The sequence below is a fragment of the Hesperophylax consimilis genome, chromosome 11 (assembly GCF_061612785.1).
Source record: "Hesperophylax consimilis isolate HC1 chromosome 11, BYU_Hcon_1.0, whole genome shotgun sequence".
In the NCBI taxonomy this organism is placed as follows: Eukaryota; Metazoa; Arthropoda; class Insecta; order Trichoptera; family Limnephilidae; genus Hesperophylax; species Hesperophylax consimilis.
In genome coordinates this window covers 35,191,054-35,212,708 of record NC_142846.1, presented here as the reverse complement: position 1 = coordinate 35,212,708, position 21,655 = coordinate 35,191,054, and the positions used below count along the sequence as shown (strand labels likewise).

The following is a 21,655-nucleotide window of genomic DNA, read 5'->3' as shown; positions in this document are numbered from 1 at the left end:
TGGCGTCCAATCTTTCGGCGCGGGTTGCGAACGATAGTGGGGGCAGCTACTAAAAAGCGCAAAGTTTACGCACAATAGATTTAAGAATTATCAACTTTTTGTTGCATAGGGCGGCAAAATGCTCATAGTGCGCACACTCTAGGGTTAAAGATAAAGCTCCAGGTATATAACGTGAAGTTAAGCGTCGAAAAATTTCTTAATACATAGAACAGCATCAAAAAGTGAACAAAAAGTGAGATAAAATAAAATGTGATATAAAATAATATATTATATTTTTTAAATAATTATTATTTTAAAATAATTATTATTTTACAATACTTATTATTTTACAATGATTATTATTTTACAAAAAATATTATTTTACAATAATTGTTAATTTACAATTATTATTTGATAAGAAAGTGCTGGTTGTCATAAATTCATTTTTAATAATATTGGTGTGGCATATATCTTCTTGTAGGTACAAATATGAGCTATTTTATTTGATTGTGTTTTAAATTATAAAATACAGACCATTGAAGGGTTCAATGATTTATGATTTTAGAGGCAACTTGTGAGTTAATAGAAATAATTAAAAAATAACCTTACCCAACCTACTACGCTTATACAGTAAAATAATGTTACCCAATGTATTATGCTTATATGTATAATAAAATAATGTTAACCAACGTACTATACTTAGGTACATAATAAAATAATATTACACAACCTAGTAAGCTTCTATAATAAAATAATTTTAGCCAACCCTTGCCTATATTTAATTATGTACGATAAATTGATATTCCAACTATCGGTCGTTTGTATTTTAAATTTAAGCCCACCAAAATTCTTTATTATTAATTTTTATATTTCACCATATTTTCATAGTAGGTAGGGCAAGTTTTTTTTAAATATCTTTTAGTAACAAATAACTGTAAATGTTGCCTCTAAATTCATTAAATATTGATTTATTCGATAGCCTATATTTTATAATTTAAAAATGAAATAAACAAAATAGCTCACATCCATACTAGATATAATAATTATTCAGTTTGGTTGGGTTTTTTGGCCTCAAAACCAAATTCAATGTATGAAAATGATTGCATGGCCTATTAAGTATGCGGATAATTTTACGTTTTTATGGTACCTGAATTATTTTGTAAATTTTCACAGATCTGTGATGGCGGAAGTTATTCAAAGTGGACAAATTGGAGCACCATTATCTTCATCTCATGAAAACTTAAAAAGTGGTATACTTGGCGGACAGCAGCTGCAAGGGAATGACAAGTCAGTAAAGGATATCGTTAGATACCCGGGTTATTCAGATGTAAGAACTCGTCGAGACACCTTCAACGGGACATGGCCACGAGGCATGCGGCAGACAGCAGACGCCTGCGCTGAAGCGGGTTTCTTTTACATCGACAGCGGGGACAAGGTTGTTTGCTTCCATTGCGGCATAGGCATCAAGGACTGGGTAGATTCAGATATCCCATGGGAAGAGCACGTTAACTGGAGCCCTAAATGTGGCTTCCTTCTTACAAAAAAGGGCAGAGATTTCATCCAAAATGTCCAAGAATGCAGGAAAACTTGCCAAAAAGACGGACCAATTCCCATTTTGACGTGCAAACACGCTCCGTTCATCATTTACCAAGATGCCCAAAAGCTTCCAAAAATCATCAATGCCGAGACTGAGCAAAGTCCTTCTTCAACACGGACTAGTCCGACTGTATGCAAGAGATGCAACATGCGCATATCAAATGTTGCATTTTTACCTTGTGGTCACGTCAACACCTGCAAAGTTTGCTCTCCGTTAGTACAGAAATGTCCAACTTGCAATAACCCTCGGACCGGTGTTGTGAGGATATATTATGCTTGACAATGCTGAGAATAAACGCGCAGAAGCGCATTCTAGCATATATCCTATTAAAGCACTGGGTGGGTTCATAAAAGCATTACGAGCATTGGCAGGAAACAGTTGTGTGCATCAGAATCCATTAAGATATGTGGAAGTGCACGCACGAGACGACCTTCGTTGAATTTCTATAGGTTTCGACACTCAAATCCTCCCCCTTCAATATTTTTCCTAATCCATCTACTAAACACTTGGCACACACTAATATAATTCTCCAACCACGGCGTAACCACAATACTCAACCAATTGAAACAATAAACTACAATCTATCAAAATACTATCAAAACAAAATACTATCATAATACAACAACTGTCAAAGTGAGTACACGTATTCCTTAACCTCTTCATAATAATATTATTAAATAGTGTTTATACTAATAATAGTGGCTTAAAACAGTTACCAGTATAGGTTAAAGAAAGTGCTATTTAAAATTACGTAAACATACTACCTATTACGGTGAGAATTATCAATTTTATTATTAAAATTATATTCTTGAATATTGCTCGAAGCAAAAGGCGAAATTAATCATAAATGTGCCAATAATACAGTGTGAACTCTGCGGCAGGTACCTATATTAAACCTTACCTGTGCAGTACCTATTCCAATATAAATCAGGGGTGTTGCACTGTGCGGTTCAAAAATATTAACGAAAAGTTTCAGATATCTAAATTAATATGGAATCTATTAATTTCGTCACAATTGCAAAGGAAGCAGTTGACAAATTAACAAATTTCATGATGAACCCTAATAATAAATTTAACAAAGAGCAGATTGCAAAAATAATACCGGAGTCCAACAACATCATGGCTTCAATTTCTCATATGGCGGCTATAATGGCGAAGTTGGAAGGTGAACTCGCCGTTTACAAAAACTTGTCTCAAAATCAACCGACTCAAAAAATTCCAGACCTTTGTGAAACCATAATGGAATTGGAAGAAAGGAAGGAAAAATCGAAAAATGCAATCTTTCTAAACGTACCGGAAAGTGAGTTGTCTCAAGAAGAAAACAAATGACTCAAAAATAATAATATCCACTATCAAAAAAATTGATGACATACCAACACAAAATCTAAAAATATACAGACTTGGTGCTAAAAAACCTGGAGTCATCAGACCAATTAAAGTGGAATTTGAAGATTCTTTCCAAGTAAAATACATTCTTCGGAATAAATTTAAAATTACCGATGGAATAAAGATAAAACCGGACTTGACAATAACTCAACGAAATCACATGAAGAATCTGATAATAGAATTAGAACAACGGAAAAATAGCGGCGAAACAAATCTCACAATAAAATATGTTCATTCTATTCCGAAAATCGTTCAACAGCATACACCAAAAAACTACACAATAAACTAAATCACTGTTACCTATATTATCAAAACGTCAGAGGAATTCGAACTAAACTGGACACTCTCAGACTAGAAATAACTACTTCAATATTTGATGTGTTGATTTTCACAGAAACTTGGTTACATCCGGATATTCACACTGCAGAACTAGGAATGTCAAGATACAACGTTTTCCGCCGGGATAGAAATCAATCTAGAAACGATGACATTAAAAACAATAAAAGAAGAGGTGGTGGAGTTCTGATTGCAGTAGCGAAAAATATTGTCTCCAGACAGTTAAATACAAAAAACGTTGAAATAGAGCAATTATTTGTTATGATTAATACAGGTAAAAACAGAATTTTATTGGGTAATGTGTACATTCCGCCTAAATCGGATTTAAGTATTTATACTAAGCATTTTGAAGATATTGAAATTTTACAATTAAAATATCCAAAAGTAAAAATAATTATAACTGGCGATTTTAATCTTCCGAACATCATTTGGAATCAAAACTTTATGGAATTGACAGGTATAGAAAACGCTGGCTTGTCAACTATAAACAAAGAAGCATGTCAAATTTTATAAATCTAACACAATTAAATAAAATTGAAAATTGTAATAACAAAATACTGGACTTGGTATTTTCAAGTGATACTTCAGTAACTGTAGCAAAATCAAGTGAAATAATATTACCCGTAGATAACTATCATCCTCCATTAAATATTAGCGTATCACTAAATAAAATACCAAATCTACAGTGCAAAAAATCACTTCACAATTTTAATAAAGCTGATTTTAATCATATTAATGAATGCTTAAATGCTACTGATTGGACTTTTTTAAAACAAGAAAATATTAACGAAAATATCAACGTATTCTATAAAATAATTCACAATATCATAGAAAAAAGTGTGCCTTACATTAAATGTAAAAATAATGATTTCCCTCAGTGGTTCAGTAAAGATTTAATTGACTTGACTCTATTGAAAAAGAAAATACATAAAAAGTACAAAAATTCTAAATCAATTAAAGATTACATTCAATTCAATTCAATTCGGCGCCAATGTCACGATCTTTCTAAAAATTGTTACAAAGAATACTTAAATAATGTGGAAAATTCAATTGCAAATAACGACATCAACACTTTATGGAAGTACTCAAAGTCATTAAAAAGAAATGAAATAGATATACCTGCTAGCATGTATTATAACGGCATAAATGGTAATAATGCAGAAACTATTGTTAATTTATTTGCTTCATTTTTTAAAGATGTATATGACAACACAATTGATAATAGTGAAATTCCTATTTTTTCATCTAACATCAATTTACAAATTTCTAACATTCACATAGATATAAATGAAATTAAAACCCATATTAACAAATTAGATATAAAAAAAGTTCAGGTCCTGACAAAATACCACCAATTCTATTGAAACACTGTATACATGCCTTGTCGTATCCCCTCTACTTAATTTTTAATATGTCATTGTCATCGGGATATTTTCCAATTGCATGGAAAAATAGTTACATCACACCCATATTTAAAAAAGGTGACAAATGCGATATACGCAACTATAGACCTGTGTGTATACAGTCAACTATTCCAAAACTATTTGAAAAAACTATTTTGGATAAAATTATTTTTAAATTAAATGGGATTATAACAAGGTTTCAACATGGTTTCATGAAGAATAGATCAACTCTGACAAATCTACTAATATATGAAAACTTTATAGCGAATGCCTTTGCAGATAAATGTCAAGTAGATTCGATATATACTGACTTCAGCAAGGCGTTCGATAAAGTTTGTCATAAAATATTAATAAATAAATTATGGAGTATGGGTATAACCGGGAACTTTCTTAAATGGGTAGAGAGTTATTTAACAAATAGGCAACTGTTTGTAAAGTTAAATGACGTAATATCGGATGCCTTTTCTGCCACTAGTGGTGTGCCACAGGGCTCCCATTTAGGACCAATACTGTTTATTTTATTTATTAATGTCATAGTAGACGTTTTTTCCGATGTTGATATCCTGTTATTTGCTGATGATTTAAAATTATATAAAAAAATTAAAAATATTTCTGATTGCATAATTTTACAAAAAAATTTAAACAACTTGTTTAATTGGTGTATATGCAATAAACTGGCACTTAACATTAGTAAATGTCAAATAATAATATTTTATAAAATAAAGAAACCGACAATTTATGAATACAATCTTGACAAAATTACATTAAACTCAGTAGAAACAATAAATGATCTAGGTATTATTTTTAACTCAAAACTTACATTTATTAGCCATATAACTAATATTATTAATAGAGCAATGAAGATTTTGGGATTTATTATTAGAATAACAAAACAATTTTGTAACATTGATACTATTCGCATTTTATACATAACGTTAGTGAGAAGCATTTTGGAATATAACTCTACGATTTGGGCTCCACATTACAATATCCATATTCAAGTCCAGCATAGATTCCTTAGGTATATTAATTTTAGATTAGGTATTCCAAGAGAATCCGTGGACTATAATTTGTTATTAAACTGGACTAATCTCGTAAATTTATCAGATCGCAGAAAAATCTGTGATCTATTAATATTATATAAAATAATTCACTCGGTCCTGGATACCCCTGATTTAATAGAACTAATACGATTTCATTGCCCTTGTCGCGCTAACAATAGACTGACTCTACCGTTCTACTATAATAACACACACACATTATCACATTATTACTCACCAATCAGTCGATTACACATTTTGGGAAATGAACATGCCAACATCGGCGACATTTATTTTTTAAAATTAGCGCGATATAAACATGAACTCAAAAATTATTTTTCCATAATGTAACTTTATATACACAATATAGACATGTTGAAATGAAATGATGATATTTCTCATTGTTCTTTTTTTGTTATTTTTGGTAGTGATACACAAAATAATTGTATGTTATTTTTAAGTTTAAAACTATTATTATGTAATTATATTATTTTTCTTACTTTTGTACTCTGTTATATGTTTATTTATAAAAGGCAGTATAGCCGTTTATGTATTTAAAAAAAAAAAAAAAAAAAAAAAACGACATCTTCGAGCGCATTGCCGCCGAGGCCTCCCGCCTGGCCCTCTACAACAAGAGGTCCACGATCACCAGCAGGGAGATCCAGACCACCGTCAGGCTGCTCCTTATAGATATGTTTATTCTATGATATGTATTTTTTTGGAGATAGCCATAAATAAAATAAAATAAAAATGTTAACCATGTTTTCATTTTCCAAAAGAGATGCGAAAATTAAAAGAAACTGAAACTTCTTAGGATCACAGATTATGTACTATATATAACAGAATTTCGCCCATTAGTATTTGAGTTTTTACTCAAATACATAAACATGTGACCAGATTTACAGAAACTAACACCATAACCCAACAAAACAATACTTCAAAAAGGGACTTACTCACTACACAGCTTTTAAATTATATGTAAAACAACTATTTAAATTGCCACTAAAAACGTTCTGTTTAAACAAATTTCACTACACCTACATTCAAATAACTCTTCTGTCTGTCTTCTCAGGAGGTTAATTTATACGTAATGTCCACAAGTATTATAATGTATGTACTTTTCTAATAGTTAATTGTGTTAGCCGTAAGAAATATGATGTACCTAGAAGCTTTACCTTTTGTACTTATCTGTTCATTAGAATAATTTTTTTAATAAAATATAAATAGGTAATGCGAGCCTCACTGGGCGCTTTACCCGTGCTGAGGTCTTTACACGCGCTTGTACAATAAAAGTTTTTTAATTCGATTTAAAAAACATATGAAAATCTTGGTTCAATTTATTAAAAAATTACCCATTAAATTTTGTACAAGATTATATCAGTAGGTACCTAACAGGCTACTTATTCGAAGACATCATTGGATTGGGTTCAATAGCATTTTGTGTGATAAATAATGTGTTCGAAAGAATCGAGAAAGGCCTTTCATTTAGTGGAATTTATGTCGAAAGCATTGAGAAAGGCCTTTCATTAAGTGGTATGTGTGTCGAAAGCATCGATTTATTTAAGTGCGATGTGTATTAAAAAGCATTGAGAAATGCCTTTCATTTAGTGGTATATGCGTCGAAAGCATCGAGAAAGGCCTTTCATTTAGTGGTAAGTATGTCGATGGCATCGAGAAAGGTCTTTAATTAAGTGCGATGTGTGTTCTAAAGCATTGAGAAAGACCTTTCATTTAGTGGTATGTATGTCGAAAGCATCGAAAAAGGCCTTTCATTTAGTGGTACGTATGTCGAAAGCATCGAGAAAGGTCTTTAATTAAGTGCGATGTGTGTTCCAAAGCATTGAGAAAGACCTTTCATTTAGTGGTATGTATGTCGAAAGCATCGAAAAAGGCCTTTCATTTAGTTGTATGTACATCAAAAGCATTGAGAAAGGCCTCCGATTAAGTGCGATGTGTGTTCAAAAGCATGGATAAAAGCCTTTCATTATTAGTATGTAAGTTTTAAAAAAAAGAAATTTTATTATCAAAGTTTATTTTCATAAAATGCAAAACAATACAATCTTATTTACTATTAAGGAAATAAAAACCAATAAGATACACATAGAATACACCAGAAATATGAACAAAAAAAACAATGTAAGCTTTGAGATGCAGAAATACCTTAGCTCACGAGATACGATAATGGGACAAATTTATCCCTAACTAAGCAGCACTTATTCTTCTATGGAAGAAGACCTTGAATTTTTTGTAAATAAATGTTACTATTAATACATATATCTTCTTCTTCTTAACAATGGCATCATAATTGATAAACGAGTGACTTACGAAGGCTGTTTCCAAATCCAACCCAAGGTTGAGCTGTAATTTGTAATAATCCAGGCCTAAACGCTCTCATTTATATTTTGTAGAATACACATTTCTAGCATAAAGAAATTAACAAAACAAAAAGGAAATTCAAAAAGACAGAAAAAGCAAAATACTAAAAAAGCAGAAAATCAGCATAGTGAGTTAATCACTTTCATTGGTACTAGATCTGATACCTGCTCCCGGACACAGTATATAGGTCCTGAGTTCGAGCCTCAGTCACAACCTAATCATCTTGTTTGCTGTCTTTGTCAATTTTAATTTTCTTTGTACAGTTTTAATTTTTAACTTATAAATAACCTACTTATATAGCTAATCCTGCTAAATTAGTATAATTCTAGTCAATCGAATAGATTGTCATGAGATTTTATTAACTTCGCAATCAAATTACTAAAGTTGTTCACGTTCATAAACTGTCAATGTGTGGACCTACTACAAGGATCTGTGGACCTGCTAAAAACACACACAAAATTTTGTGTAACACCTTTTGTACAATACTAGAAAAAGCTACTGAATTAAACCAGGTAACCTTCAACTGTAGTAATGTTTTGATGATAACTTTTAAGAGTGGTAATCTAAATCTCATACATACCTAAATTATGGTAAATATGAGAGCTTCATTAACGCTTGCATAGCCATTCTTCTGCCAGAGTGCAGTAGTAGTAGGCAAGAGAATAGTTATTTGCAGTGTTGGTGCAAAAACACGTTTTCGACGGCCCGTGCAATTTGTATGATGTACGAACACAAAGGACGCAGGTTTCAGATTAGTCTGTGCATGGACGTGCGATGAGACCGCACATAGTAAAATCAGATTCAGATTAGTGTTCGCACCAGTGATGTTATTCCTACCGAAATTTCGGTAGATCCACCGATTTTGATGAACATCTGCAGAAATTTGTGAAATCAACCGAATTTTTTTGAAAATCCACCAAATTTTTGAAAATCTACCAAATTCATTTAAAATCCACCCATATTCACAGAAAATGTCCCCCCCCCTGTCGAGCGGATCACGTGATACACCTTATCTCTCCATTATCCATGCTGCTGAAAAGAGTGCATATGCTGAACCCGCTATGCTGAACGAAACTAAAGTATTTTGTTATTTTTAATTCAAAAAAATATCGTCGGGCTGCAAAATGACATTTACATCTACAAAATCCTTCGGGGTACGTGCTTACAACTTGTGTACACCGGTCGAAAACCAGTGGGAAAAACTGGTGCATTTGTCTTCGCGCTTAAAGTAGTTATAACATTATGTCCTCTTGTCATTCCTTGGTATTGTTTGTCGAGCAGAGTGAGTCAGGTGGGCCGGCCCTACGCTAGGGCCGGGCAGCGGCGGCCGGAGCGGCGTAGGGACAGCCCAGCAGCTGGTCGGCGATGCGGCCCGCTTCGCGCAGTCCGCTCAGAAAGGCCCCGTGAACCGTGGCGGGGTAGTTGCGCATCGTGTGCTCTCCTAGGGATGGCAAAAGACGGTTATATTTCATAAAATTTAGAAATAAACTAACATTTTAAGGCAACACTAAACTTAATCAACCGCCGTACTAAAGATTTAAATCACGGTTCGGAATCACAGTGGTCCATTTTAGTGCAAAATAGGCAAATAAATAAAAATGCGTACAACTTAATTTTAAGTAAGCCCACAACCTTTGGGACCAGAGTGAAGAAATTTAGTGCTCAGTCACGGGTATTCGATTTTTATGTGAAAACACCTAAGAGTCCCAACTGATCCCAACCATCTGGATCCAGTGAGACTACGGCATCCCCAATTGGGATATGTTGTGAGGCTCATGGTAGTAGTGGGGAGGAGGAGATGGGGTAGAGGAAGGTGGGGAAGTACCTGGCTGTTCAGATCTGGTCACCAAACACGGTGATCAGATCGGTCTTACACCAGGGCGATGCTGAGATTATCTTCCACTCTGGAACGTACCCGAGAAAATGGTAGTAATTAGTAACCAAGTAAATTGTGAAGTAATCCAAATTAATCTGTGCAAAAGCAAAAATTTACTTGTGCACGCCGGGATTTGAATCAGCGACTTCCGGCTTGCTAATCGATAGCCTTACCTGACGACCGCGGGAGCCATCATTTTTATTATTTATTTATTAATAGTTGTACCGCAAAATCGACAAGATCAATGGCGACAAATGTAATACTGTCATTGATTATGTGTTCAGCTTGACAGATGAAAAAGAAAATGGTTTAAAAATGCCACATAGGTTGTTCAGCTTTCTTCCGAGTTTGATTGTATCATAATTACCAGATGATTTTTGCGGCTTTGAGGAGCAATTAGTGAATACGTCCAATTATGCTTTTCATTGTTATATTTGCTCTGTGAATATAATCATTAAATTTCCTTAGATAAATAATGATAACATCATTATGATTATCACTAATTAAACATTTACAAAGAAACGATGACATCCTTGTGTGACAGCGTAATCGTAAAATAATTTTAAAAAACACTAAATCTATCCCAGTAGTAGAATTGAAGGGTGCACGAAACAAACTGGCTAATTGTATTTTTTCTTTTCATTTTGAATTAAAAAATGTTTCATGGCCCATCTCCTTTGTTTTTATTATCTATGTTTATATGTGTTTGAACATTCGTTTTTACCTGCGAAAAATAAGGTTGGATTTCCGGGGTTCAGCTCAACGGGAGCTGCAAGCAGGTCATAGTCAGTACCAGAGGAGCCAACAGCCACAAATGAATAAGATCCTCTGGCAAAGGGATCCGCTCTCCACCTGTCAAAAAAAATCAACACATAATAATTATAATAAATTTCTATGGGAACTTCCATAACACAACACAACGGAGGGTAAAATCATAAGGTTTCACCCAAATAAGACATCGAAAGTGAAACTGTTGCATTTTTCAATGATATTCACGGGTGAACAATTGTACAGCAGAGAGACATCAAAAACCTCTACAGATGGATTCCTGCAAGACCCAGGCTTCAATAATTTATTTTCTTCATAGATGGCATAACCCCGGAGGGAAACTTAAGGGTCTCATGAGAAGTGTTAAATATAATTCAAATATAGGTGAAAACAAAACTCCGAGATAAATAAAGTAAAAACCACACAAGGAAAGTCGTGTAAGTCGTATAAGTCAATTAATTAGAGATATCAAAATAAGATAGTAAACATTTAATACTAACCTTGTGACCACGCACTCCTTGGGTTGAGGAACAGCGTTCTGGCCGAAGATTCCCTTTAGCACGGCGATGCACCTTCCGACAATGACATCATCAGTGACGTTTTCCATGATAGCGGCCGCCTCTCCCGCCACCAGGGCCAGAAGAACAGGGGCAGAGTACAGGTTCCAGAACAAAAATAGTTCCCCTGCGAAAAACATCAAGGATTTTTTTTCTGTTTGGGAGATTTAATATACAATTTAACATAATCATTGACACTGAAGAAATAAACAGATAGAAGCCTAAACTCCGGTTGTGAGACATGGTGGCTAGCTCAAAATTATTAGTTTGGAATCTGTGGATGTATGCTAGAAAATGGATCATACATAATTAAAATGAACCATGAACTCTATTATCGAATCAAGCATTAGATTCTATGGGTCCCAAAGACTGCGATGAGCAGGACATGTTGGAAGAATACCAGATTACAGGACACCAAAAATATGACCAAGCGGTTGCCTCACTGGAAGCGACCCAGGGTCAGACCACTCATAAAAGAGAACAGTAACCAAATAGAAACATGATCATAAATAATATGATATATGAGGTTAGGTTAAGTAAGGGAAGGTTTGTTGTTCAATTTGGTGGTTAGGTGAGTTTTAGTTTTGTTGTTTGGTTAAGTTTTGTTGTTTGGTTAGGTTAGTTGATTAGATTTAGTTAAATAAGTTTAGGTTAGGTTAGGTAAGATTTATTTATGTTTGGGTTAGATTAGATTTATTTTTGAGGTTTCATGCCGTGAAACGCAACTCCTTCTTTAGCTAAAGAATAAAAAACAGGGCGAATCATCATATCGAAGGTTAGGTTTGTTGTATGAACCAAATAAAAGAATGAGTTACCTCGACTGGCGGTGGTGGTGCCGACGTGTCCGAAGAGATTGGCGTTCGGGTCCCAGAAGATCTTCTCGAAGCACAGCACCACCTTGTTGAGGTTGCCGTAGCCCAGCCGCTGGACGGCGCGCACCTTCCAGTCCGGCAGGGGAGGCTGAAAGCGCACGCAGTTCTGCTGCAGGGATCCCGGGGCGACACTGATCTTCAACACTCCTAGCGGCAGGGTACACAGCACCACGTCGCCTGCAAAAACATACACACTTATTCTTCTTCTCTTGTGGTGGATATATTAAGAGACAGATTGCAGGGTGCATGGTGCAGGGCACGATGTCGCCTATAAGAACATTTTAATGATATATATTGTTGGTAATTTTAGTTTCAGATGACGTTCTTCTCTTATAGTAAATACAGTGCAATCTTTAGAGTACATGTGTCAGGTGGAAATGCTGCTTCGTTCTACCGGTATTTCAACGGAAGATGCTCCAAGGAACTAGCGTCATTGATTCCATTGGAACCGATGCATAATCGGGAAACAGGCTTAACGCACGCTCAACACTAGTCGTATGAGAACGTGTCGATTCTGCGCCTAGTTCTTGAATTCAACAGCTTGGCTGTATACAGATTTTTTGTATTAATTATCTCGAATAACTGACGTGCAGTGTGAAATAATCACAGACTTACATTTGTATTTTAATTTATGAGTGATTATCTATAATATTGTTTCTAAAACTATGCTCCAAAAGAAAATTGATATGTTCTTTTCAGATGGGAATAATCGAAAACAAAAGAAAACGACTTTGTACACTGTAAACCGATACTCCACTATTCATTGGTAGATGCCTTTGTACCCTCAAAGAAATGAAGGTCGGGAACCTAAATACATTGGAAATTTCCTATCTTATAAAAATAATCATAATATTTGGCTAATTTATATAGCGTAACTCGTAACTCACCGTTTTCGTGAAAAATCACCTAAAGGGCGCTCTACAAATATATTTCTTAAATAGTTAATACTAGAACTACTGACTTAAACCTAGTGACTTTACCTCTAAGACTTATATCTAGTGGCTTAAGACTAAGGCCTATAACTACTATCTTAGTGACATATATATTTACATACCTATGTAGAAACATAAAACTATGTAACATTAACATAAAAAATAACATGGCATAAAAAACACCTTTATTTTTTATTATTGTTAATGTAATTGAATGAATTTTGGGCAGGTTTTAAGAGACATACATAATGTAGACTATTTTTTAATAATTATAATAAACTAACGAAAAATGGAAATATGCCTCTAAAAAAATTTAATTCTTTAATGGTCCATGTATAATCTAAAACTAAATAAAATAGAACGTATATTACTTTTTTATATAAGCTCGACACAGGAAATTGTTTTCCCGAAGGGCCTATGTCATCTTTGGGGATGCTGTGTAAAGGGTATTTTTAAGGAAAAGAAGATTAGGAACGGAAAATGGTAGGATGGGTGGATAATAATCTGGGGTCAGTGGGTCCAGGAGTAACCGACGTATGAATCCACCACCCCCCACTGAAGTGCGAGGCGAATGGGTCGTGAGGGACCTTGCATACCTTTAATTTTGAAAAAATATTCCGTTAGGTTGGATTTTAGTGTCCAATTCAAATTTCAGCTTTGTATGAAAAAGGCCGCGCAGGTGTTGCTGTTCCTCATAACTTTTATGGTGAAATAACACTTTGGGAGGCGGGTATCGCCCGGGAACATTCATTGGATAACCGACACCTTAGATCACCCCAAGTGGTTCGAAACGTTTGAAGACTTAGCAGGGGTGCCCGAGCTTATGGGGTGAGGTTTGCCAATGTCTGGGATGCGTCTGCCCACCAGCTGCATGTCGGGTTGGATCGGAGTTGGATTAGAGGCCGTATAAGGGAGGCCTTTTGACCTCTCCAGCAGGAACATCTCAACGCCAGCGCTTTGCTTCGCAGTGGGAGGGATGGATTCATATTGACCTAGACAAACTGACCCCCAGATTCCTACCCACCACTTTTTATATAAAATATCTTTTTCCTAGTCAGAACTTCCTCCCCTTGCTTCCCTTAAAATAACCTATGCACAGCATCCCCAAAGAACAGCATCCCCAAAGAAGACGTTTAAGGTTAAGGTGAAGTTCGACGGTAGTCGGCATATTTCAACGAAATATTTCCCTTAGTTTCTATTAATTATCTGTGTGGAACACTGTGTCCTGATGCGTGATGGACTCACCCTTGAAGGTGACCGGGGCCGCAGAAGGGTTCCTGGCGCTTGAAGTGATGACCTCCACCCCAGTGGGGGTGTATTTGATCTGGATGGCTGCCGTGTTGAGGCGGATGTCCAGACCCTCTGAGAGCGCCACTGGAACGCACGAATAGCCATTGCGAACTGGAAACAAAGAGAACCATATAAAAACTTTATTTATATTTTATTTATGTCACAAAAGGTACACAAAATAAAGAAAACAGGTTGATGAGGTAAAACTGGATGTGGGTAATATTGTATGTTACGTGAACACCTCACTAGTAGAACCTGTGCTGAGGTGTTAACGTGTTTGTGATTAAGTGTGACAAGTATTTATGTGTTGTAGTAGAAAGTTAGTTTTATTTTTTTACACAGACATATTCAAACATGCAAACACACATTAACTATGTGAGTGTATGTATTGTTGGATGATTCTTGAAAAACGTGTGTAAATATTTTATTTTGGTTATGGTTGGTTTGGAATTTTAATCTTTTGAAAAAAGTGAATATCTTGATTTTTTATCCAGGCTACGATATGTTTTTTGAGAAAGTTTGTAGATGTATTTACAGTCAGTAATTGTTTCATAGTAATGGGCATACTGTTAAAAAATTTGGGTAGTACTGAAAGTGTCTTTGTCCGTGTGTGGTGTATGTCATCGGAATTTTCAGTGTTTTATTTGTTGAGGACCTGGCTTTTGGTTGATTTGTAATATGAAGATTATTATGGATAAGATGTAGGAGAGCAGTTTTGGCGTAAAGTTGTCTTATTGACATGACGTCTAATTTATTTTTAAGTAAATTTTTATGAACTGGAATAACTCTTTTCTTATTATCGGGTTAACATTAGATTGTTCCAGGATATTTTCAATTACCATAAGGCATTATTTAATGGGAATGTTACTAAATAAGGATTGTATACGATAACAAAAATAAAACTGCGAAAATAACCGAGTTGCCCAAAATCAAAAATATTGAATTTTATTGCATTCTGATTTATTGCATTATCAACATCGGTCTATAGATCATAGATCTGGGTATCAATAGAGCGACCGTGCTCTAGAAATAGGTATAAAATTATCGGTAGTTACGTCTCGTGCTAAACATCCAGCACTTCCTAAACCAAGTGTGTTGATTTGTCACCGAACAAATCCAAAGTGAAAACAAAATATTATCCTTGGGTATTAGGTACTTAATATCCGTCAAACCAAAGCCCAATCACTCATACGATTAGGGAATAATTACATTTATGTGGAAAAAGAGATAAAAAACAATTGCATATGACTAAAGACAGTGGAGGAGTCGAGGTAATAACATTTTTTAATGGCCTTTTACATATAAAACTTAATTAAGGATTTGAAGCCAAAATACCAAACCAAACTGAATACATCTTTTAAATGAAAAGATTTTGCAAATATCTAGAAAGGATGTGAGCAATTTCATTAAATTTTCTTTTAAAGTATAAAATATAGGTCAATAAAGGCGTATATTTAATACATTAAACACGAATAAATACACATATTGCTGTATCTTTAATGAACTACATTTAATACAATAAAACACGAATAAATACACATACTGCTGTATTTTTAATGAACTACATTTAATACAAAAACACAATAAATACACATATTGCTGTATCTTTAATGAACTATATTTAATACAATAAAACAAAAATAAATACACATATTGCTGTATCTTTAATTAACTACATTTAATACAATGAAACACAAATAAATACACATATTGCTGTATCTTTAATGAACTACATTTAATACAGTAAAACACAAATAAATACACATGTTGCTGTATCTTTATTGAACTACATTTAATACAATAAAACATAAATAAATACATATATTGCTTTAACTTTAATAAACTATATTTAACACATTAAAACAAAAATAAATACATATATTGTTATAACTTTAATAAACTATATTTAACACATTAAAACAAAAATAAATACATATATTGCTATATCCTTAAAGACCTATATTTAACGCATTAAAACACAAATAAATACATATGCTATATCTTTCATAAAAAAAAAAACAGTTTGATTAAGTATTTTGAACTCAAATCCAAAAATAAGTTTTGTATGAAAAAGGCCACGCAGCCGTTTTTCGCAATTAATCTTATCGGATTTGCTAATAAACAACACACAAAGAGAGAATTTATTAAGCTACAATGAATGTAAATAAAAGATTAATAAAATAATTACTTTATATCCGCCATAAGTAAGTCACCAACGTAAACATTTAAACAGATGTCATTTTTCACATTTCATACAGTGTCAATCATTCATTTTTTTTATTTACGTGACTCAAGAATTAGTCATTCTATCTATTTACTGTTCACAAAATAAATATCTAGATCATGATATCCGCTAAGCGATACAGGATTTTTTTAAATAAAATTTATTGCACTAGTTGAAAATATAGGCCATAAAAAATTTTACCAATCTAGTGAACCTTTTCATTCTAGCGCCTACAACAAAAACATATGTTGAGCTTTTTACTGCCATCTCTCGAGAGACCTCGAAACTAAGGTAACAATGAAAGGGGACCTGTTTTACTCGTACTAACGCTTATCTTGGGGTGAAACCAAAAGCTCGATATTTTTTCGATAGGATCGCCAGTGTAGCTTTTATTTAGAAGTTTACAAAAAAAAACCATTGAATAAAGCGCAATATTTTTAGATGGATGAGAGAGATGAAAATGCTTTATATAAACTTCTTCAACTATGAAAAAACTGTTTTGACAGTTTAGAAGTTGTTTAAAATGAAGAATAAAAAAAATCTTATAAATACATAGAAATTTTATTATGCAAAATGGTGTTCATCAGAAATTCTTAATTTTTTTTAAATTTAATTAAAATCAAATTTAATAATAAAATTATTAAGTTCTGCAAGTATTTTTTGGGTTTTTTTTTTGTTACAGCTGTTTCGGCGTTCAAGGCCATTTTCAGACAGTTTGAAAATAGCCTTGAAAGCCGAAACAGCTGTAACAATAACAAAAACCAAAAAACACTTGCAGAACTTAATAATTATAGGTATTATTAAATTTGAATTTAATTAAATTTGAATTTAATTAAATTTTTAAAAAATTAAATGGAGTTCTACGAATTAAACACAAAAACAATAAATAGATATTCTTAACGTGGAATCAATCTTCTTTTTCAGGAATCAATAGGATATCCCTTTCGATTTATGTCGATATTAAGAAAAACTTTGTTCAGGAGCAATCTACTATTTGGAGAATTATTGGCAGATTGGTTACGCGTACGTGCAGGGGGATAAAATAATTTATGGTACTCATAAATTAAGTAATTAATTAATTGGTACAGCAGTCCGAATAAGTGGGTGGCGGAATACCCCGCCTTTCTGAGTAGCAAGGGGTGTAGCTGAGCATACCCAGAAGAAAGTTCCTTTAGTAAAGTCAGGGCTAGTGGCCGCACTCCCACATGTAAACAAACCTCAGACACTTTTTCTGAACCCTCTCCGACACGAGGGAGCATTCCACCTCATGAGGATTACAGATTGCAGAACTACTCTCCAGCCAACTGCGGGTCAAGGAGCCGACTGGTCAGCAGAGATGTGCTTTATTTCAAATAAATCCATTTCAAATGGAAATGCAACATGGGTATTTTCCATTTTGCATTTTAAATGCTTTTCTAAAAACCATTTTGCATTTCAAATGCTTTTCTCAATGTATTTTCCATTTTAAATGCTTTTTTGCAACATTCTTCCTACTATCTCCACTCATCTTTTTTTCATAAGCCCCAAATATTAGTCGGTCCTCAACCTCGCTATGAGAGATAATTTACATTTGTCAAGTTGCTCCCCGGTAGGAGCCCTGGCAATTGAGTGATACCATTACAAAAAATACTGATTCAAATACTGAACATGGGGCCATGACGCTGTAATATTAAATGTTAGATAGCAGTTTCTATGTTTTTACGTTGGCAACATTAGTCCCGCGCAAAATTTTTGTGGTTTCATAATCTGTAGTCGTGGTGTTTTTGAATTTACCATCATGTAATATGTTTGTTCTGCATTGACGTCAATTATTAAATGACAAAATTGATTAAAAATTCTATTATTAACTTAATTGTTTGACCTGAGAAACCATTTTGCATTTTCAATGCATTTTGAAAATGGGTATTTTGGATTTTGCATTTGAAATCCTTTTCTAAAAACCATTTTGCGTTTTACATTTTCAAATGGAAAAGTTTTGACCCATTTGCATTTTGCATTTCAAATGGCTTTGGGTACCCATTTTGCACATCTCTGCTGGTCAGTGACCGAGGTGGCATCGCGTTTGGGTCCCACTCCGGCGTGGTACGCTCAATTCCTCGGCTGGCTAAGTTCCCCATCACGACGCAAGCAACACTTTCCGCTTACTGTGTAGTAGAAAATTTTCAAAAATTGTCAGATTATTTAATCCCAGAAATGTTTGTCTTCTAAAAAAAATTTATATTTATAAAATTATTCTCAAAGTATAGGTAAGTAGGTACCTATACGTCTCCCGGGGGAATGATTGATAAGAATTATCATGCCACTTGGCAGTCATAGAATTAAATGCCTAGTAAATTTTAATAATTTGTTGCATGATGGAATCATTTTAATTGCAGAGTCTAATGTTTGACTTGGCCCAAAGATCTGTGAGAGCAATTAAGTTACTAGGAGGGTTCGATAATTCATAAATAAATGTATCAGGTAGGTTTATAATAGACAGGAGCGGATTTGGTGGTACAATGATTGGTGGGAATCAAACGCGCCATAAAGAGCAAATAACTAGGTTTCTTCTCAAATACCTAGGTACCTACATATTTCATTTTATCTATTTATATTGATTCTAAATATTGTATGAAAGGCTTATATTTAAAATGCGACGTAGCGAGATTAATAATTATTACCTCCGCCTAATAATATATCACGTTGTTTGCTGATGAAGTTGATAAGATACCTGGCAAAGGAGTGGTTTGTAGTAATATCGCAATCATTCGTAAACACTTATTCTTAAATATATCTAACTATAAATGTATCTTTATCATATAACTAGTACATTGATCGTTTTATAAATACTTCACCGATTCTAGTAGAATATATATAATAATTATTAAAGAAACAAACAAGAAACATATTCTAACTACAAAAAATAATGAAGCATAAATAACACATCTGCCCTGATGATGGACACTGCAATGCTGTCCGAAACGTTGGCTAAAGAAGGAGTTAGCGCAACACGGCATAACACCCCAAAAACAAATACCAAAAATACTTTTGGCCGTGAAAATCTTAAATCATATTTAATCATTAAGCTGTTCGACAGAAGATTGCATCGTATGTCACTTTTCTTTTTGAATTCATTAATTACTGTTGTCCGCATTATTGGACCTGATGTTATTTCGTGTTTATTTGTTGTTATCATGTTAATTTATAGAACTCAATTTTGTTTTTATTTTTTATATTTAATAATATGTATGTAACGGTGTATCTATTATTACGCGTGACAGCCGTTCCGCCTTCCGCAGGCATTATAAAACTGTCATCTCATGTTCCTAATGGTCACGCAAATTAAAAATAACTTTCACTGCGCCAACAACTTCAATACCAATTCTTTTTTTAAACTCTCTTCTAAAACAAAATTAGTATTTTATATTTTCCTTTCTAGAGCCTATTTGAAAATTTTAGTCAGTATGAATAATATTACTTAGTAAGTTTTTTAATATAAATTTTTAAATAAACCATTTATTCTGTGTACGTAAAGGTACGTGTACCATAAATAAACAAAATTAAGAACAAAAACAACAAAAAACATTCCGCGTTCTAGACGTAAAGTATAGACGAAATAATAGGAAACCTAATCAAAATGCGTAATAATTCCCTTTAATAGCCTTTTTTACCTAAGACATCGGACATTTACTGAAAAACCTTATCAAAACATCACCTGGTGTTTACCAGGTGCTGTTTTGTTGATAATGTTTCCGTTTATTTTATCTATACTCAGACGTCTAGAATAGTATAGGCTACATATTGTAACAAAGGGGAGATATATGTAGAAATTAGGTTTAGTGTGAGAGATGAAAATTATTCATAATATTAGTACTATAGTGATTGTTGTACACAGTCACTCAACGTGTTAGCTACTTTTAAAGATAATTGTTAAAATTAGTAGGTATGTAGGTACCTGTATGGTATGGTTTTCCTCCTTGATATATGATTATTTTAGTTTTGGTTGAAAATTGGTATGGGTGATGAGAGAGTACATAGGTATAAAAAATTTCAGCGGCCATCTTGAAATTCTACAGTTATCAACCTATTTGGTTCAAAATTGGGATAGGAGGGGTTAAGGGGGAGCTGAACTGAAAATGTATATTAAAATTCACAATTTCGGCGATTATTTTTCGTTTATCATTCGAGATTTTACCAATTTTCTTTCAAATCGGTACATCGAGATTAGAGGTTTTACTTACAAAAGCAACAACGTTTATGTGTAACTATAAGACTAATCACCTTATCACCGACGACCTTATCATCCTGTATATGACGCACTTACTTGCATCATTTTAGTGAGTGTTATTGACGATAACAATTCTAAGCCCTCATGTTCACAAAGCAATTTCATCAACAACTCAATAATATTGTTCATTTGATTGTAAATAAACGTAATCGGGTTAAGTAGGAATTTTCCTATGCGTCATTATATATCTTTGTAGTCAGTATAAATATTTATTTCAACAGAATCTAGAAAACTTTTATGGAGTCATTGAGTTTGATTGGTAATTAATGATATATATTGATAAATTAATCAATACTACAAATATCATAACTAAATTTAGTAATGCATATTTTATTTACATTGAACAATAATGTCTCACGTTACCAATGCAAATACGATTACTAATGTAATGCTGTTTATACAACGTTTGTTCACTTACAGGTGAATCCCGACAATAGTAGGTAATTGACTAACAGAACGGTTTACTAAGAATTAACAGAATTAGAAATCTTATTTTTCCAACAAATTAAGCAGTGGCGTAGCTTTAGTATTCACATGGTGGGTTCGAACCTGGTGGTGGGGCAAGAGAGAAAGGAGGGGGGTTGGAAAATGTATTATTAATAAGTATTTTGGTACATCTACTTACCATAACTTATTATTTACATCACATTACTAAAAGAGATGGTGCGAATAACATTGCTGTATTTTCCAGGAAAGTAATCTACGAGTAGATACTATTCTCTCTTTTTTCTACGCAATACTGTGAGGTATTA

The 21,655-nt window shown here is 33.6% G+C and overlaps 2 protein-coding genes across 2 annotated transcripts; one reads left to right on the top strand and one right to left on the bottom strand.

Annotated features, from left to right (window-relative positions):
* Positions 1-221: 221 nt before the first annotated feature.
* LOC149420088 (death-associated inhibitor of apoptosis 1-like) lies at positions 222-3,372 on the top strand. The gene is made up of 2 exons (XM_089637163.1): positions 222-232; positions 1,153-3,372. The coding sequence occupies exon 2, from the start codon at positions 1,160-1,162 to the stop codon at positions 1,853-1,855; it is 696 nt and encodes a 231-aa protein (XP_089493289.1). The 5' UTR covers positions 222-232; positions 1,153-1,159; the 3' UTR covers positions 1,856-3,372.
* A 4,431-nt stretch (positions 3,373-7,803) lies between these two features.
* On the bottom strand, positions 7,804-15,261 carry LOC149420087 (lysine-specific histone demethylase 1A-like). Its single transcript, XM_089636950.1, has 6 exons — positions 15,252-15,261; positions 14,368-14,523; positions 12,134-12,367; positions 11,262-11,445; positions 10,718-10,845; positions 7,804-9,558 (listed from the first exon to the last, which is right to left on the bottom strand). Exons 1-6 carry the CDS (start codon positions 15,259-15,261, stop codon positions 9,425-9,427), a joined length of 846 nt encoding a protein of 281 aa, XP_089493076.1. The 3' UTR covers positions 7,804-9,424.
* Between the last annotated feature and the right edge of the window lie 6,394 nt (positions 15,262-21,655).

Excerpts from the sequence above, each read along its gene's own strand:
- LOC149420088 (XM_089637163.1), top strand. The coding sequence starts at position 1,160 with ATGGCGGAAGTTATTCAAAGTGGACAAATTGGAGCACCATTATCTTCA.
- LOC149420087 (XM_089636950.1), bottom strand. Across the intron at positions 10,846-11,261 it reads AAGGAGTGCGTGGTCACAAG|GTGGAGAGCGGATCCCTTTG; the intron begins GTTAGTATTAAA and ends TTTTTTTGACAG. Across the intron at positions 9,559-10,717 it reads TCCAACCTTATTTTTCGCAG|GAGAGCACACGATGCGCAAC; the intron begins GTAAAAACGAAT and ends TGCCATCCCTAG.